Source organism: Coregonus clupeaformis, chromosome 20 (genome assembly GCF_020615455.1).
Source record: "Coregonus clupeaformis isolate EN_2021a chromosome 20, ASM2061545v1, whole genome shotgun sequence".
NCBI lineage: Eukaryota > Metazoa > Chordata > Actinopteri > Salmoniformes > Salmonidae > Coregonus > Coregonus clupeaformis.
In genome coordinates, this window is record NC_059211.1 from 58,577,494 (window position 1) to 58,596,718 (window position 19,225).

General features: G+C 45.6%; 1 protein-coding gene across 9 annotated transcripts in view; it reads right to left on the bottom strand.

The window, feature by feature from the left end:
* Positions 1-19,225, bottom strand: part of LOC121533944 (nucleoprotein TPR) — a 37,133-nt gene that overhangs the window by 595 nt on the left and 17,313 nt on the right. For 3 of the 9 annotated variants that reach the window (XM_041840317.2, XM_041840314.2, XM_041840321.2), the window contains exons 28-48: positions 18,444-18,575; positions 18,082-18,212; positions 17,594-17,804; positions 17,131-17,277; positions 16,754-16,952; positions 11,141-11,337; positions 10,963-11,033; positions 10,661-10,860; positions 10,119-10,400; positions 9,695-9,939; positions 9,377-9,604; positions 8,095-8,238; positions 7,432-7,525; positions 6,950-7,095; positions 6,773-6,838; positions 5,856-5,947; positions 5,657-5,766; positions 5,323-5,421; positions 754-910; positions 481-599; positions 16-99 (exon numbers count right to left, since the gene is read on the bottom strand). In XM_041840317.2, coding sequence (XP_041696251.1) covers positions 16-99; positions 481-599; positions 754-910; positions 5,323-5,421; positions 5,657-5,766; positions 5,856-5,947; positions 6,773-6,838; positions 6,950-7,095; positions 7,432-7,525; positions 8,095-8,238; positions 9,377-9,604; positions 9,695-9,939; positions 10,119-10,400; positions 10,661-10,860; positions 10,963-11,033; positions 11,141-11,337; positions 16,754-16,952; positions 17,131-17,277; positions 17,594-17,804; positions 18,082-18,212; positions 18,444-18,575 — 3,154 coding nt within the window. The remainder of the gene's footprint in view (positions 1-15; positions 100-480; positions 600-753; positions 911-5,322; positions 5,422-5,656; positions 5,767-5,855; positions 5,948-6,772; positions 6,839-6,949; positions 7,096-7,431; positions 7,526-8,094; positions 8,239-9,376; positions 9,605-9,694; positions 9,940-10,118; positions 10,401-10,660; positions 10,861-10,962; positions 11,034-11,140; positions 11,338-16,753; positions 16,953-17,130; positions 17,278-17,593; positions 17,805-18,081; positions 18,213-18,443; positions 18,576-19,225) is intronic. The other 6 variants (XM_041840323.2, XM_041840315.2, XM_041840319.2 and 3 more) reach the window with 5 other exon arrangements.

Here is a 19,225-nt window from a genome sequence, read left to right on the forward strand (position 1 = left end):
TATGTTTTATCTCACCTCTCCTCATGCGGTTCTCTGTCCAGCGTTGGAGCTGTCGGCTGTGTCCTGGTCTAGAGGGTTTGGGCTGAGTGCTACTAGTGTCTAAGGTAGAGGCAGAGAGACAAAGGGCACAGTTACACACGGCTCATTCTAACACTGGGTGCTACTACAGCCAAAACTGAGAAAGCAATCTGGCCTACTAGTCAGAGACAATGGACCCTGTAATTAAACATTCCAAGGCGGTCAGAGCCAAGCTCCTATAAAACCAGTATTAATACTCAAATTTGAGAGGAATCTCACTACTAGAATGTTGACAAACTACAATTCCAACAACCAGTATGAATGGAGGGGTATTGGTAAGTGTGCAGAGGAGTAGGTCTCTTCTTGGCTTGGGTAGGGCACGCTAAGGTATTGAGGGTTAGCTAGTGGATAAGGGGTCCATAGGGTAGAGGTTAGAGTACTGTAGAGCGTTGGGGTCAGAACCTGCGGTGCTGGAGGAGAGTTCCTGGCTGGTAGAAGGCAGGCTGGAATCGTCTGAGAGCTGGGCAGGTTCCTCCATCTCCCCTGCCCGAGACATCACAGTTTCCAGAGATACCTCCACACTGGACACGTACACAACACACACAGGTCATTCACTATGGAGGATCACACTATTTATTAATGCTGTGGTTCAAGTACAGTTAGCTATATCAGTTAGCTATACGATTTGAAGCTTTACTTTTGATCAATTTCATAGAGTAAGCAAGGTGGTCTCACCGGTCTCCCTCAGGCTCCATGAAGACATCATCCCTCTCGTCCCCAGGACTGGGTCCTCCGGCCACCGCCAAGCCTGGGGTTGAGGTGATTACTATGGGAACAGACTGAGAGGTGTGTTCCGTGCCATCAGAGGGCGGGACCTCTGCGAATATGGACACTGGAGGGAGGGGGAGAGTGAATTAGAAGACGCTCTTATCCAGAGGAACTAAGGTTAAGTGCCTTGCTCAAAGGCACGTCGACTGATTTTTCAGCTAGTCGGCTCGGGGATTCGAACCAGCAACCTTTCGGCCCAACGCTACCTGCCGGCTCTGTCAATAATCAAACTGTTAAACTGGTACACATTTCACAATTCTCACATTTTCTCGAGTGAGTGAGGGAGTAGAGAGAAATAATGTGTGTGTGTGTGGGTTAGGTTGAGCATATTTAAAATACCCAAATGCAGGACAAAGGGATGATTTTGCAGGACATGTTCATACTATGAATCATTTAGCTATTTGATTTAGAATTTTAGGACCCCTTTAGGTAAAGAAAAACGCATTGAATAACACATTCATAAAGGGCAAAAAGGACAGTCAAAAAAATGTATCATAAGAAACAAGATTTAAGGGTCTGTCCTAAATCCAGGGGGAAAAAAATTATAAAAATATATATATATATATATATATATATATATATATATATATATATATATATATATATATATATATATATATATATATACACATACACACACACACACACACACACACACACACACACACACACACACACAGTTGAAGTCGGATGTTTACATACACTTAGGTTGGAGTCATTAAAACTTGTTTTTTAACTACTCCACAAATTTCTTGTTAACAAACTATAGATTTGGCAAGTCGGCTAGGACATCTACTAATCTAATTTTTCCAACAATTGTTTACAGACTGATTATTTCACTTATAATTCAATGTATCACAACTCCAGTTGGTCAGAAGTTTACATACACTAAGTTGATGTCATGGCTTTAGAAGCTTCTGATAGGCTAATTGACGTCATTTGAGTCAATTGGAGGTGTACCTGTGGATGTATTTCAAGGCCTACCTTCAAACTCCGTACCTCTTTGCTTGACGACATGGGAAAATCAAAAGAAATAAGACCTCTAATTGTAGACCTCTACAAGTCTGGTTCATCCTTGGGAGCAATTTCCAAACGCCTGAAGGTACCACGTTCATCTGTACAAACAATAGTACGCAAGTATAAACACCATGGGACCACGCAGCTGTCATACCGCTCAGGAAGGAGGCGCGTTCTGTCTCCTAGAGATGAACGTACTTTGGTGCGAAAAGTGCAAATCAATCCCAGAACAACAGCAAAGGACCTTATGAAGATGCTGGTTGAAACAGGTACAAAAGTATCTTAATGTATGTAAACTTCTGACCCACTGGAATTGTGATATAATCTGTCTGTAAACAATTGTTGGAAAAATTACTTGTGTCATGCACAAAGTAGATGTCCTAACCGACTTGCCAAAACTATAGTTTGTTAACAAGACATTTGTGGAGTGGTTGAAAAACGGGTTTTAATGGACTCCAACCTAAGTGTATGTAAACTTCCGACTTCAACTGTATTCATATGTACAGTGGGGAAAAAAAGTATTTAGTCAGCCACCAATTGTGCAAGTTCTCCCACTTAAAAAGACGAGAGAGGCCTGTAATTTTCATCATAGGTACACGTCAACTATGACAGACAAATTGAGGAAAGAAAATCCAGAAAATCACATTGTAGGATTTTTAATGAATTTATTTGCAAATTATGGTGGAAAATAAGTATTTGGTCACCTACAAACAAGCAAGATTTCTGGCTCTCACAGACCTGTAACTTCTTCTTTAGGAGGCTCCTCTGTCCTCCACTCATTACCTGCATTAATGGCACCTGTTTGAACTTGTTATCAGTATAAAAGACACCTGTCCACAACCTCAAACAGTCACACTCCAAACTCCACTATGGCCAAGACCAAAGAGCTGTCAAAGGACACCAGAAACAAAATTGTAGACCTGCACACCCTGGGAAGACTGAATCTGCAATAGGTAAGCAGCTTGGTTTGAAGAAATCAACTGTGGGAGCAATTATTAGGAAATGGAAGACATACAAGACCACTGATAATCTCCCTCGATCTGGGGCTCCACGCAAGATCTCACCCCGTGGGGTCAAAATGATCACAAGAACGGTGAGCAAAAATCCCAGAACCACACTGGGGGGACCTAGTGAATGACCTGCAGAGAGCTGGGACCAAAGTAACAAAGCCTACCATCAGTAACACACTACGCCGCCAGGGACTCAAATCCTGCAGTGCCAGACGTGTCCCCTGCTTAAGCCAGTACATGTCCAGGCCCGTCTGAAGTTTGCTAGAGTGCATTTGGATGATCCAGAAGAGGATTGGGAGAATGTCATATGGTCAGATGAAACCAAAATAGAACTTTTTGGTAAAAACTCAACTCGTCGTGTTTGGAGGACAAAGAATGCTGAGTTGCATCCAAAGAACACCATACCTACTGTGAAGCATGGGGGTGGAAACATCATGCTTTGGGGCTGTTTTTTCTGCAAAGGGACCAGGACGACTGATCCCGTGTAAAGGAAAGAATGAATGGGGCCATGTATCGTGAGATTTTGAGTGAAAACCTCCTTCCATCAGCAAGGGCATTGAAGATGAAACGTGGCTGGGTCTTTCAGCATGACAATGATCCCAAACACACCGCCCGGGCAACGAATGAGTGGCTTCGTAAGAAGCATTTCAAGGTCCTGGAGTGGCCTAGCCAGTCTCCAGATCTCAACCCCATAGAAAATCTTATTATACAATGTAGAAACTAGAAAAGATAAAGAAAAACCCTTGAATGAGTAGGTGTTCTAAAACTTTTGACTGGTATTGTATGTAACCCCTTTTTTGGGGTAGGCACAAAACTACTTCCATTCAGTTTTTTTTTTACCGATACCAGTTACCTTCAGACGAGTCCTGTGACACTTGTGGGGGTCGTAGATTGGGGTCCCATTAGTTTGTATCCCAAATGGTTCGGACGCTACAGACGTTTACGTGAAAATACCGATTTTCGGGATGTCTCATGGTCTGACAAACATCGCTCTAGCCACCTTTCACCGCAGAAGTGCGACACTGGCGGATGCGGTGGATTGAGACGCATCCAATGCAAAAAACAGATCTCTAGCTTAAACTGACAGATTTTGATGGGGATATTTTTTGTTATGCAGCTTCGATCGGCACAATCGACTCTAGGAGGTTAACTGTCCTCTCCAAGTTCAGCTGGAATTTAGCCCGAAAGGATTAGACAAATGGGATTGGTTTACAATATAACATTGGCCTACTTCGACTTGCGCTGCATAGAATATCAGATCTCAAAGATTAGAGAAGTGTTCAACATCACCAGTACCACATCCTTATGATATATATTTTCATAAGTGCAACGCGACTACAAGAGGAGACAGGTTGGAATGTCTGACTGAAATACAGGACAAATCAACCTATTTTTTTCTAAATTAGTGGATTGAATTTGTTGATAAAATGCAGGACATTGTAAACAATAACGGTAGAATTTTGTCATACAACCAATTAATCCAGGTGTATGGAGATGTACTGTATGCTCAACACAAAATAATAACCAACATCGTAGCTCTGCCACAAAAATGGAAAAGGCAATTACTTAAGAGAAAGGAATGAATGTCTGCCACCAATAAGAAAATCCTAAATGGCTTAAAACTACTAATATAAATCGTAAAATGTATCAGTTTCACTTACAGTCAAGAGGGTTGACAACTATGCCACATAAAAGTAAAGATAGTTGGAACAGATTTTCGATGTCCCAATGGCATCGGGTTTATCAACCGATAAACAAAACAATTTATTCATCAATTAGTTATTTTCAATTTAAACTATTATATAAAATTATCGCTACAAAAAGAATGCTCAGTATATGGGGTATTCAACAGTCAGACCAGTGCAGACTGCCATGCGGAAACAGAATCAATAGAGCATCTCTTTTGGTACTGTCCATCGGTAGCTTGTTTTTGGAGTCAGGTCCAGGAATGGTTACTATGACATATTATCAGGTTGGACCTGCAAACTTTATTGCTGGGAGATTTGAAGGACCACAGTCAGTCAATAGGAAATAGAATTGTGATCTTGGGTAAAATGTTTATTTTGGGGGCAATTTCAGCAGAAATGTTCCAGATGGGGAGATTCAAGTCCCTAGTGAGACACCATGGGAGAATGGAGGGATGTATTGTGAGAGGAAATGGTAGAATTATGATTTATTGGGGAAAATGGGTTGATCTATGGCTGTCTGAAGGGTGGAATTAATGAGTGTTGGAATAAGTATATAGACAAATATACAGTGTAAATGTCTGAGGTCCTCCAATCAGGGGTGAGGGTGGGGATTATTGTATGTTTTGCTTTTCGTTAATTATGTTTTGTGGAAAAAAAAGAAAAATGCAGGACATGATTGTTGGGTTGCGGGACAAAATGCAAGACTGTCCTTCACAATCCATGGACATGTGGTCACCCTAGTGTGTGTGTGTGTACCGTACCTGGGGCAGCCACCTGCAGGGGTGTGGTGGGAACGCTGAGGCCCCCAGACTCATCCTCATGACCAGGCAGGAACAGAGGACTATCATACATCCCAAGACCTACAACACACACACTTCTTACTTCACCAAAGAAAGATGGAGATATGGACATGGCAAAAGTAAGATCTCATCAAATGTCTCTAATAGCTATCTGAGAAAGACAGACAGTGAGGAGCATATAACTAATATGTTGATCTCAGTGGTATGTATGAGGACAGAGAGAGTGGGGGTGTCTCAATGGTAGGGTATGGAGAAATAGAAAAGGGATGAGGTGTGCCTGTGTACAGTCCAGTACCTCCTTGTGAGGCCAGCTGTCCCAGGTCAGAGTGGGAGGTGGTGGTCTGGGGCATCAGGTCCTCTGGGGTGCCGAACCTGAACCGGGGTACACCAGCCACCTGGGGAGAACTGGACCACAGAGAGCGAGAAGAGGTTAGAAGTACTATGGAGTCTTTACTAGCGGTGTTTAGCTGCTGATTTTAGTGTGTGTTACTCACTGGATAGCTTCTGCAAAGCTGTCAGAGCGGTGTGGCGCTACCAGAGTAGGAGTACTGGGAACCATCCTGTCATCATCGTCAAAGAAATGCTGCTGTAGGAAGGCAGAGGGAGGAAATAATATTATACTAGAGCCTGACCGAAATCTATTTTTGGGTCCGATACCGACTCCGTTTTTTGGGGGGACCAAACTTACCAATACATCTGCCAATATACTGTTTTACAGCGGGGAAATGAAAAAGTGTCATTTTTCCACATTGAATTCTCATATATTGCCATCCAAAAGAGGAATAGTCCAAGAAATATGCTTCAAATGTTGATTTTTTACATTGTGACAATGACACATGAGAATGGCCGCAATTCAGATAAGCATGAGATTCCTTTTTTCATCCTATTTATTAAATATCGGTTATCGGTAGAATTATCGTCCGATACAGCGCTAAAAAGGCCAATATCAGCTGATAATAATTGGTGAACTGAAATATAATCCGGGATCTATATTATACAAACACTGACAACACAACACATGAGTTGCAGTTTAAAGGGATAGTGCGAGGTTTTCGCAACTAAGCCCTTTTTCTACTTAACCAGATAAACTCATGTATACCATTTCTATGTCTCTGCATGCAGTTTAAAGGAAGTTGAAGGTCGTTTTCACAAGCCATTGCTAACTAGCGTTAGCACAATGCCTGGAAGTCAATGAGAACAGCTAGCATGCTACCTGTTCCCATATACTTCCAGGCATTGCGCTAACGCCAGTTAACAATGGCTTGTGAAAACGACCTTCAACTTCCTTTAAACTGCATGCAGAGACATAAAAATCATATCCATGAGTTCATCTGACTCTGGGTAAGTAGAATAGGGACTGATTGCCAAATTCTTGCACTATATCCCTTTAAGATGTAAGGGGGTGACTTACTCCGCTGCTGGCCATCCCAGGGGTGAGCTGAGGGACTCTGCCTACAGACTGGTGACGCATGAGGCGCTGTAAGACACACACAACTCGGTACTACACAGATGTAACCACACCACAAACACTGCAATACAATTGTCTTACGCACAGACACACTGGCTATATTGACTCATAAGCACAAACCTGTACCTGAGCGGGGGGTCCCCGTTCCTGGGTGATGTTGAGGTGGGGGGGCAGTGGGTGGGGTGTTCTCCGTGGAGACTGGGGCATTCTGGGAGCAGAGGTGGTTGGTTCACTTGAGAAGGCTTCCATACTGCTGCTGCCCTCGACTGACAGAACAGGAGACGACAATGTGGTTTAGTTTAACACAGTTAAAATCTCAACACAAACGTAATCTCTCCATCAGACAGACGGAGTTTGCATCACCTTTCCTTGTTACATCATTGTCTGTTGAACTAACAGACACCCCAATAATATTATGAAATAGGCTCATGTCCGTATCAGTTTCCGATATGTTGAATCTATTGTCTTGGTTAGTCTACCAACACAGTGACTAAAATGTATCTCTCAATCCTGACAGACACCAACATATTACATCTCTCAGTTACTCAAAAGTGTCAGAGGTCTGTAGAGACAACAGTGTGTGACAGTTTCCATCGTCTTACAGCTGTGTGTCTGGGAGTCGGCCGGGCGCTGGGTGGAGTCAGATGCTCCTAGACTCTCCTCCGTCTCCGTGCCTGGGTCCGTCCCATCAGCACCCTGGGAGGGAGGGAGGCACACACACACACACACACACACACACACACACACACACACACACACACACACAGTGGGAGAGACAGAAAAGAAGGAGACGTTACAGGATGGTTCCCACGCACTGTTCTTGTGGTAAGCAGCACATGCTGATCATGATTCATTTCCCTTGTACAGGCGTTCCCTTAGAGGTCTAGTAACTTTACAGCTAGCTAGACGGGGAGGGTGTGGCCCGCTTTCTTCTGCACCCCCACCCTGACCACAAAGCCCCCACCCACCCTTCTCCCCTGCCAAATCTCCAGGACCTTCAGTTCCCCCAACACCTCCTTCCCTCCCACACACACTGTCACTCTAGATCACAACACAGACATGAGGTAGCAGAGTGAAGCAAGAGCACTGCTGAGACACCAATGCGTCACAGAAAAACGTGCATGTCTGGCTGTAACATCCGAGAGACGTGAGTTGGAAAGAATTAGGGAGTGGGTGCAAGACAGGAAGTGAGAGAGAGCGGGATTACAAAACACATGCTGGAAATGACATGGTTAAGTTTGTAACGGTGTGTGTGGGGAGCTTACCTCTGTGTCGTCGCCTTCGTATGCCTCATTGCCGTCTCCGCTCCCTTCATTGCTCTCCTCTCCTTCATCTCCCATCCCTCCATCATCTTCATCCTCCTCCTCCTCCTCTTCCTCCTCGTCCTCATCCTCCTCGTCATCATAGTCCTACAGAGAGGAAAATGTAGAAGGTCTCAATCAACACAGTCATTGTTGAATTTAACATTATGAGTGGGCGGCAGGTAGCTTAGTGGTTAAGAGCGAAAGGTCGCTGGTTCTAATCCCCAAGCCGACTAGGTGAAAAATCTGTCGATGTTCCCTTGAGCAAGGCACTTAACCCTAATTGCTCCTGTAAGTCGCTCTGGATAAGAGCGTCTGCTAAATGACTAAAATGTAAAATGTAATGAGTATGGGCTGCATATCAACATTTTCATCCCTTCTAATAGAGTTCCACATATTTCTAAGTGCCATATACTCTCAAATCATTTTAGGCAAGATTTTTTCTAAGACTTGAGGGAGTTCCATTGACCATTTGCTAAACCCCGCCCCAGAATGTTTGGCAACCAATCACAGCACTTCAATGGATAGCAAACACCTCAGGCAAGCTCACATTTTAAATGCATGAAAGCCATTGAGGGCATTACAAAAACTGAGTTTTCTTCCAAAAACTGTGCACCAGGGGTACTTGCTACTGTGATTCCTGAAAAGCAGAGCCTGTTGGAGTATTTTTAGAATACGAAATTATACTTTTGATACATTGTTTGCTAGCTCAGCTGGTTAAATAGCTCTCACTATTGACCACCCAACGTTGCTAAGGCTAGCTAACTAACTAGCCAGTTAATATAACTAGGTTTTTTTCTAAATGTATGTTAGCTAGCTAAGTTAGCTATGTTATGAATAGAACTCATCTGCTGTCGACATCCGGATACGATTTGAGTGCTAGTTAGCGCCAAAAGGTGTTAGTAACTGACTGCATGCTGACAGTGCATTCAGAGCCATCCAGTGGCTAGCCACACTACAACCTTCATTTTACCAGGTTCCTGTGAAGCAATTGTAATGACAGTCCACCACGACCTACCTGAGAGTCTCCTGATTAGCAAGGGGTAGTCCGTTTAATTTAATTGTGTACTAAAAACACAGTATGAGATCATTGTGAGGGGACTTCGCCAGCGGTTAGAAGGGAGAATTGGGCTTCCCGGGAAAATGTTGTAACAGTAACCAAGGGGGGGGCTTAGAGAAGGCTCAATTAAAGTGTCTAGCAACTAAAATATTTCCATTGACAACAGTCGATTCCCTTAGTCCATACCGGTTCCTCTTCCTCATCATCCTCCACCTCCTCCTGCTGCTGCTGCTCGTCCTCGCTCTCCGAGTCAGTCACTATGACGATGACATCGTGCTGGGGGGGTTCTTCGTTGGCGTCGTATGAGAACGTGATAGCTATTTGCTGGGACAGGAGCAGCTCTACAGGGACTGACTGAGACGCTGTCCCCTCCTCTTCAGCCTCCTCTAATACTGGGTACTCCTCCACCACCTGCTGATACAAACACATGATTACAGACACACAAACCAGACTGAAAGACTATATCAGCAGCCTCTCGAGATAGGGTGGGTATCACACACATACCTGGCTGGTGTCTGGGGCTTCCTGGCTCTCTCCAGGCACCAGTTCCTCTGCACTGCCCTCAGCCAGCACCTCCTCCTGGGCCTCTGGCTCCTCTGGGTCGACTCTCTGAATGATGCGTAGCTTCTTGGGCATGGGGGGTTCAGAGGGGTCCTCCTGGGTGGTGTCTGTGTCGGTCACCATAGAGCTGTCCTGCTCCTCCTCACGAGATCTCTTGGACATGGAGGATGTACCTGGGGTGGCTGAAACTGTAGAATTGGAAAATACACATTTCTAACTTGGTAGATATGCAGTTAATTCAATATTAGAGGACCAGTGGTAATGCAGCGAGAACTTCACTCATTGCCAACCCTTAAGCTTAGTTAGACAACGCTACTACACCCCAAATCTATAGAAACTCCTGGTTAGATTTAATCCCATCTCTCACCTGTCCCAAACACAGCTGTGGACGTCGACGGCCTCTCTATTTGCGAACTGGGTGCCGCTTCCATGACGACTGGGGCAGGGGGCTGCTCCTGATTGGCTGGTTCAGTGTGGGGCAGGCTCTGTTGCTGTGTTGGTTGGACGAAGGCTGTAGTCTGGGTCTGGGTCTGCTGGACCACCAGCATTGGGTTGGTGGTCTGAACATTGGGGCTGGTTGACCGTACTGAACCACTGGCACTGCCGTACACTGTCACATGCTCCAGCGGGCCCTCGGATGACTGCATGGCTGTAGGGGTCAGAGGTGACAGGGTCAATACAGTTCAGAGAGGGAAATACCATGGCTGCGGTCTGATTCTCCATCCGTCTGAAATGTGCTCATTCTCCCCCTCATGGATCTCATCCGATTCAAGTAATAAAGTGCACTTCAACTACCAAAACACTTCACAGACAGTCATCCTGTGCTTTAAAAATGACCAATACTCAAATATTTATGCTATAACATTCACATCATGCCAACAGTGATATTGGTTCCACAGAACTCCTCACCTTCCTGGTTCTCCACCTGTGTGGTGGGCATGACGGTGGCAGTAGGGGTGGGGGTGGGCACGGTGGCGGGGGTGATCATGGGCCGAATGCTGGCCCGGGGGGTGGACTTGTTCCCGGGGTTGGCAGGGGGCTTGCTGGGGCCTTGGGCCCCTAGAGGGGTGGGCTTGATGTTGGCAGTAGGGGGCTCAGAGGTACTGGCGCTATGGGGAAGGGGAAATACAACAGGTGAAAACGTTATTGCACAAGTTATCCAAGTGTAGTGAGTGTGTGTGCGGGAGAGAGAGTGTGTGTGAATACTTCACCTGCCCCTGTCTGCAGCTGGGGTGGTCTTCAGTGGTCCTCGCTGCTCTGTGGTCCTCTGCTGTTCCTGGGCCTATAGGTAGGAGAGGAGGAAAAATTAATAGCAATCCAGGCTAGTCGGGTAGAAAGCACAAGTGCTCTATTGAAATCTATGCCTCCATTAACCCCTCCATCTCTCACCTTGCTGGGACCCTGTTCAGGAGGCTCATCCCTCTGCTCTCCGTGTCTCTCCTGCTGTTCCCTCAGGTCCCGCAGCTCCCTCTCCTGGCGGCTCAGACGGCCCTCGTACTGGGACTTCAGAGCACTGACCCTGACCTCCAGCTCCTCCCGCTGCTGCTTCAGCTCCTCATTTTCCTTCTGCAGCTGGTCCTTGGAGCCTGGGGAGGAGGATGGGATAGGGTCAAAAAGGTCCCCCCTTTTCTTTTCTTTTTTACCACCCAGCAAACGTTTGGATGACAAGACAAAAAATATCAGAGATCAGCATTCACATACAGTTGCGGACAAATATATTGGCACCCTTGCACTTTTCTTAAAGCTGCAATATGTAACTTTTTGGGTGAACCGACCAAATTCACAGAAATGTGAGTGGGCACTATTTCTATGCTTAAGTTTTGTTTTTCCTTTTTTTCCCCTTTCAGTTTTGTACACCAGATTCAAATAGCTTTAAAAAAATATATATATATATATGTTCTTGAGTGATATTTCACAGCAGTTTAGACGCGATAATGATTCTTGTTTTGTCACAAACTGAAATGAGGCAAACTATTCGATACCGGTATCCCTTGTATATATCCTCATTATTGTTATTTTTATTGTGTTACTATTTTTCTTTAGTTAGCACATTTTTTTACTTTTTTAAAAACTCTGCATTGTTGGTTAAGGGCTCATAAGTTCTACACCTTTTGTATTCAGTGCATGTAACAAATAACATTTTATTTGAAAACGGCGATTTCTGCATATTGCACCTTTAAAATAATTCCCTATTTCTTCTCATATGGTGAAATTGAAAATAAAATTGGTCTCCACACCTTATTGGATTTTTAACATTGCAGAACCAAATACATTTTTGTCAAACTTAAGTTTAAATTATTTATTTTTTAAATAAAGACAAATGGCACGGACAAAATTATTGCCACCATGGAGTTAGTACTTGCTTGCACGGCCTTTGGCCAAGATAACGGTTTACAAATGCTTCTTGTAGCCAGCAATAAACTTGCTGCACCAATAAACTTGATGGCCCAGTGTAGCTCAGTTGGTAGAGCATGGCGCTTGCAACGCCAGGGTTGTGGGTTCGTTTCCCACGGGGGGGGCAGTATGAAAATGAATGCGCTCACTAACTGTAAGTTGCTCTGGATAAGAGCTTCTGCTAAATGACTAAAATGTAAAAAAAATTATTCTACCGACAATTTGGCCCACTCTTCAGCAGCAAACTGCTCTAATTCTTGAATGTTTGAGGGGTGCCTAAGATCTGGACTCTTCCCTGACCACTCCAGAACAGTTCAGTGTTTCTTGTTGAACCATTCCTGGGTGCTTTTGGATATGTGGTTGGGGTTGTTGTCCTGCTGGATGACCATCACAATCAAATGCCGACCGTATTACCTCAAGAGAATTCTCTTCGGTTATAGTCACAGCCGTGAATATTCCCCCTCAAGCCGATACCACGATGGCCCTCAAGGAACTACACTGGACTTTGTGAAAACTGGAAACCACATATCCTGAGGGCGTATTTCTTGTAACTGGGGACTTTAACAAAGCAAATGAGGAAAAAGCTACTGAAGTTCTATCAACACAGTGCCTCTAGTACTCGCACTTCAAAAACTCTCGACCATTGTTAGTCTCCCTTCCGGGATGACTACAAGGGCCTCCCCCGCCCTCCCTTGGGCAAATCAGATCACGACTCCATTCTGCTCCTCCCTTCCTATAGGCAGAAACTCAAAACAGGAAGAACCCGTGCTAAGGTCTATTCAATGCTGGTCTGACCAATCGGAATCCATGCTTCAAGATTGTTTTGATCACGCGGACTGGGATATGTTGCGGGTTGCCTCTGAGAATAACATTGACATATACACTGACACAGTGACTGAGTTCATCAGAAAGTGTATAGGGGATGTTGTTCCCACTGTGACTATTAAAACCTACCCAAACCAAAAACTGTGCATAGATGGCAGCTTTCATGCAAAACTGAAAGCGCGAACCACCGCATTTAACCACGGCAAGGTGAGTGGGAATATGGTTGAATATGCATGCTCAGCCCCTTCCTGTTCACCCATAACTGCTTGGCCACGCTCGCTTCCAACTCAAATCATCAAGTTTGCAGACAACAACAGTAGTAGGCCTGATTACCAACAATGACGAGACAGCCTGCAGGGAGGAGGTGAGGGCCCTGGCGGAGTGGTGCCAGGAAAAAAATAACCTCTGCCTCAAAAAAACGAAGGCGCTGATCGTGGACTTCAACAGACAGCAGAGGGAGCACACTGGAGAAGGTGAAATACGTCAAGTTCCTTGGCGTACACATCTCTGACAATCTGAAATGGTCCACCCACACAGACAGTGTGGTGAAGAAGGTGCAACTGCGCCTCTTCAACCTCAGGAGGCTGAAGAATTTCAGCTTGGCCCCTAAGACCCCCACAAACTTTTACAGATGCACCATTGAGAACATCCTGTCGGGCTGTATCACCGCCTAGTACGGCAACTGTACTGCCCGCAACCGCAGGGCTCTCCAGAGGCAACTGTACCGGCCCTCCAGGACACCTACAGAACCCGATGTCACAGGAAGGCTAAAAGATCCTCAAGGACATCAACCACCCGAGCCACAGCCTGTTCACCCCGCTATCATCCAGAAGGCGAGGTCAGTACAGGTGCATCAAAGCTGGGACCGAGACTGAAAAACAGTTTCTATCTCAAGGCCATCAGACTTAACTAGCCGGCCTCCACCTAGTACCCTGCCCTTAGTCACTGTCACTAGCCGGCTACCACCCAGTTACTCAACCCTGCACCTTAAGAGGCTGCTGCCCCATGTACATAGACATGGAACACTGGTCACTTTAATAATGTTTACATACCGTTTTACTAATTTCATATGTATATACTGTATTCTAGTCAATGCCACTCCGACATTGCTTGTCCTAATACTAATATAAACTCAGCAAAAAAAGAAAACGTCTCTTTTTCAGGACCCTGTCTTTCAAAGATAATTTGTAAAAATCCAAATAACTTCACAGATCTTAATTGTAAAGGGTTTAAACACGGTTTCCCATGCTTGTTCAATGAACCATTAACAATTAAATGAACATGCACCTGTGGAACGGTCGTTAAGACACTAACAGCTTACAGATGGTAGGCAATTAAGGTCACAGTTATGAAAGCTTAGGACACCAAAGAGTCCTTTCTACTGATTCTGAAAAACACCAAAAGAAAGATGCCCAGGGTCCCTGCTCATCTGCGTGAATGTGCATGTTGCAAGGAGGCATGAGGACTGCAGATGTGGCCAGGGCAATAAATTGCAATGTCCGTACTGTGAGACGACTAAGACAGCGCTACAGGGAGACAGGACGGACAGCTGATTGTCCTCGCAGTGGCAGACCACGTGTAACAACACCTGCACAGGATCGGTACATCCGAACATCACACCTGCGGGACAGGTACAGGATGGCAACAACAACTGCCCGAGTTACACCAGGAACGCACAATCACTCCATCAGTGCTCAGACTGTCCGCAATAGGCTGAGAGAGGCTGGACTGAGGGCTTGTAGGCCTGTTGTAAGGCAGATCCTCACCAGACATCACCGGCAACAACGTCGTCTATGGGCACAAACCCACTGTCGCTGGACCAGATAGGACTGGCAAAAAGTGCTCTTCACTGACAAAGTCGCGGTTTTGTCTCACCAGGGGTGATGGCCGAGGCCTGTACTCTGGAGCGGGATCAAGTTGGAGGTGGAGGGTCCGTCATGGTCTGGGGCGGTGTGTCACAGCATCATCAGACTGAGCTTGTTGTCATTGCAGGCAATCTCAACGCTGTGCGTTACAGGGAAGACATCCTCCTCCCTCATGTGGTACCCTTCCTGCAGGCTCATCCTGACATGACCCTCCAGTATGACAATGCCACCAGCCATACTGCTCGTTCTGTGCGTGATTTCCTGCAAGACAGGAATGTCAGTGTTCTGCCATGGCCAGCGAAGAGCCCGGATCCTATTGAGCACGTCTGGGACCTGTTAGATCGGAGGGTGAGGGCTAGGGCCATTCCCCCCCAGAAATGTCCGGGAACTTGAAGGTGCCTTGTTGGAAGTGTGGGGTAACATCTCACAGCAAGAACTGGCAAATCTGGTGCAGTCCATGAGGAGGAGATTCACTGCAGTACTTAATGCAGCTGGTGACCACACCAGATACTGACTGTTAATTTTGATTTTGACCCCCCTTTGTTCAGGGGCACATTACTCAATTTCTGTTAGTCACATGTCTGTGGAACTTGTTCAGTTTGTGTCTCAGTTGTTGAATCTTGTTATGTTCATACTAATATTTACCCATGTTAAGTTTGCTGAAAATAAACGCAGTTGACAGTGAGAGGACGTTTATTTCTTAATTCCATTATTTTAGATGTGTGTATTGTTAGATACTACTGCACTGTTAGAGAGCGGAACAAGCATTTCGCTACACCCACAATAACATCTGCTAAATATGTGTATGCGACCAATAAAATGTGATTTGACCCACAAACTTCAACAAAGACCCAGTTTTTGGACACTGGGTTTAACATTGCACTCCAAAACATCTTGATATTCTGCTTATTTCATTATGTCTTGCACACGTTCAAGGTCCCCAGTACCAAAGGCAACCCCACAGCATTATCGAAACTCCCCAATGTTTGGTTGTAGGGAGGGGGTTATTTCTTTGAATGCTTAATTTGGTAATTGGTAAACATAGGAAGGCCCCACTGCTGAAGGAGACAAGAAAGCCTGATTGAACTTCTCAAAAACCCACCTAAACAAGCCTGAATCCTGGGGGAAATGTTCTGTGGACCAATCTATCAAAATTACAGATCACCGCTGTGTTTACCGACAACCAAATGAAGCATTCAATGAAAAGATCACCCTCCCTACAATCAAACATGGAGGTTTGATAATGCTGTGGGGTTGCTTTGCTGCCTCTGGTACTGGGGGCCTTGAACGTACGCAATGCATCATGAAATCAGCAGATTATCAGGTGTTTGAGTCCAATGTTCAACCCAGTGTCCAAAAACTGAGTCTCCATTGAAGGTTGTGGGTCTTCCAGCAGGACAACGACCCCAAACACACATCAAAAAGCACCCAGGAATGGTTCAAGAAGAAACATTGGAGTGTTCTGGAGTGACCAGTGAAGAGTCCAAAACCCATCCAAAACCTATGGCGAGATCTGAAAACAGCAGTTGGTGGGCACCTCTCAAAAATGTAAGAATTAGAGCAGTTTGCTGCTGAACAGTGGGCCAAATTGCTAGTAGAAAGGTGCAGCGAGCTCATTGAAGCATTTATCTGCAGTAATCTTGCCCAAAGGCTGTGCAACCAAGTACTAGCTCCAAGGTGCCAATAACTTTGTCCATGTCATTTGTCTTAATTTTCTAAATAAAAACTGTAACAAGGTGTGGAGACCAAAAGCGTTTTTCAATTTCAACTTATTTTAGAAGAAATAGGGAATTATTTAAGAAGTGCAAGGGTGCCAATATATTTGGCCGTAAATGTATACCTCTATGCAAACCTCAGCCAGACTCAAACCAACACACAAGCTTGCTCCACAGTCAGGTTGTCTGGCATGGCCTCTTACCCATGAGCTGGTTGATCTTCTGCTTGGCCCCTACTAAGGCCTTCCTGGTCTTCTCTTCCTTCTCAGCCATCTGCTGTCTGAGGGTGTCCTCCTGGGAGGCCTTCTCCTGCAGCTCCTGTCTCAGCCTGGTCAGCTCTGTCTGCAGCCTGGTGGCCTGCTCCTGGGCCCCGCGCACCTCTGCGTCACGCTCACCCACCACCTGAGAGGAACACACCATGGTTTGGGTTGGGAATATAGTTTTAAACAACCAGGCACCTTTACCACCCATTCTGACCCAGTGTTTCTCTTAACCCTCTGCCCAATAGGCATTTACAATTATGGTGAAAGTTATCCTGGATGTTGCCTGGGAAAAAAGTACAGGGGAAACACTGCCGGACCTTGTTGAGGTTGTCCAGCTGTCCCTCCAGGTCTTTGGTCCGGGTCTCAGCCTGTCCCAGGGAGTCTCTCAGACCCTGGAGCTCCTGGGCCGAGGCCTGCTGGGCCTCCTGCTCCTGGGCTGGGGTGGACGCTGCCTCCGACACCATCTGCAGAGGAGATCAGTCCAACACTCAGTCCATCAGTCCAACACAATATGGCAGAATTCACACAGTGTCTATTTAATCAAGGATATCAGATTAGACATTGAGTGTTCGACTTGGTCCCACCTAAACCAGCACACTTGTTATTCAGTGACAACATGAGTAGGGTTATTATTAGTTTAATGAGAAAACGATTGAGATTAAGAGTCTGAGTGAATTCAAGGCTAGGTTTCTGGAAACAGCTTAGTTACAAATTGGTTTTTTTTAAATAACTTTGCCCTGTACGAAACCAGAACAGGCACCAGGTGTTTCACCAACTGACCTTGTCGTGCTCCACCTTGAGCTCCTCATACTGGGTCTTGTAGCGGCGGCCGATCTTCTTGACCTGAGTGATGGTGCGGAACTTCTCCTGGATGTCCAGGTTCTTTGCCTCCACGCTCCTCCTCAGAGCATCCCTCTCAGAGCTCACCTTCCCCAGGCCCTCACGCAGCATCTGCACCTGGTTCTGCAGGGTTGTCACCGAGCCGCCACTCCTACAGGGAGATCATGCATTAATACATAACATCCAAACAGACTATTTATAGTACAATCATCAGATTTTCAAAATGTCTATGTATTGTGTTGCTTGCCAATTCATTGTGTAGCATGATGCTTTTTAATGTGGAGCCTATTTTGTTAATTGTATCAAGTAATTCAGCTCCTTGCTGTTGTTGGTACCATGTAATAACAGAATAGTCAAACTGAGCAATATTCCGTTTTGGATTCCAGGCTATATATTCTGTTTGTATTACGGACTAGGCTAACTCTCACCTGGCCACCTCAGCCTTGAGCCTGCCCGTCTCCTCAGTGAGCTGCTGGATGCGTTTGATGTGAGCCTCCTTCTCAGAGTGGAGACGCTTGTACTCCTCTGGGTCTGTGTCCTTCTGCTGGCTCACCAGGTGCTAAGGGGACACACAGTAGTCAAACAGAACAGAACACATTACGTTTCAAATCCAGTCAATAGACAGGCTTTCGGACCTTTGACAAATGGAGTCACAAGGAACAAGGTATCGTTCAAGCGTGGTATCAGTACTTTGAGAATGTTTTTATGGTTTTATTTTCTGTCATAGAGTAATATCTCATGGGTATGTTATCATATGATTGGGACAGATTGTGTCAGGAAGAACACTAACCTGTGTTCTGGCCTTCCAGCGTTTGATGTCCTCTTCCAGAATCCTCTTCTCTGCTTGGAGCATGCCGCTCTTCTCACTCAGTTCAGCGTTGGACTCCTGCATGGGCATTATGTCTGACTCCAGCTTACGCACCTGACAGACAGGGAGAGAGAGAGAGAAATAGAAGAAAATGTCAATCAAAACAGAGAAAAAAAGGTTGGGCCTCTTGTCTAAAACAGGCCCCCCCAAAGAAATTGGGACCAAATTCACAGAAGGTTTCCAGAGAAAAATGCCTTAAGATTGAATTTTGTAGGCCTCCCGAGTGGCGCAGTTGTCTAAGGCACTAGAGATCCTGGTTCGAGTCCAGGCTCTGTCGCAGCCGGCCGCGAACAGGAGACCCATGGGGAGGCGCACAATTGGCCCAGCGTCATCCAGGTTAGGGGAGGGTTTGGCTGGCAGGGATGTTCTTGTCCCATCGCATACTAGCGACTCCCTTGTCGGGCCGGGCGCAGTGCACGCTGACACGGTCGCCAGGTGTACAGTGTTTCTTCCGACACATTGGTGCGGCTGGCTTCCGGGTTAAGCAGACATTGTGTCAAGAAGCAGTGCGGCTCGGTTGGGTTGTGTTTTGGAGGACTCACGGCTCTCAAACTTCGCAGATGGGACAAGACTAACTACCAATTGGATACCATGAAATTGGGGAGAAAAAGGGGTAAAAAATAAATATTAATAATAAAATAAACAAAAACTGTGATCTTAACCAAAGTTTGGTGATTTGACCCCGAGAAAGTAATCCTGCTGTT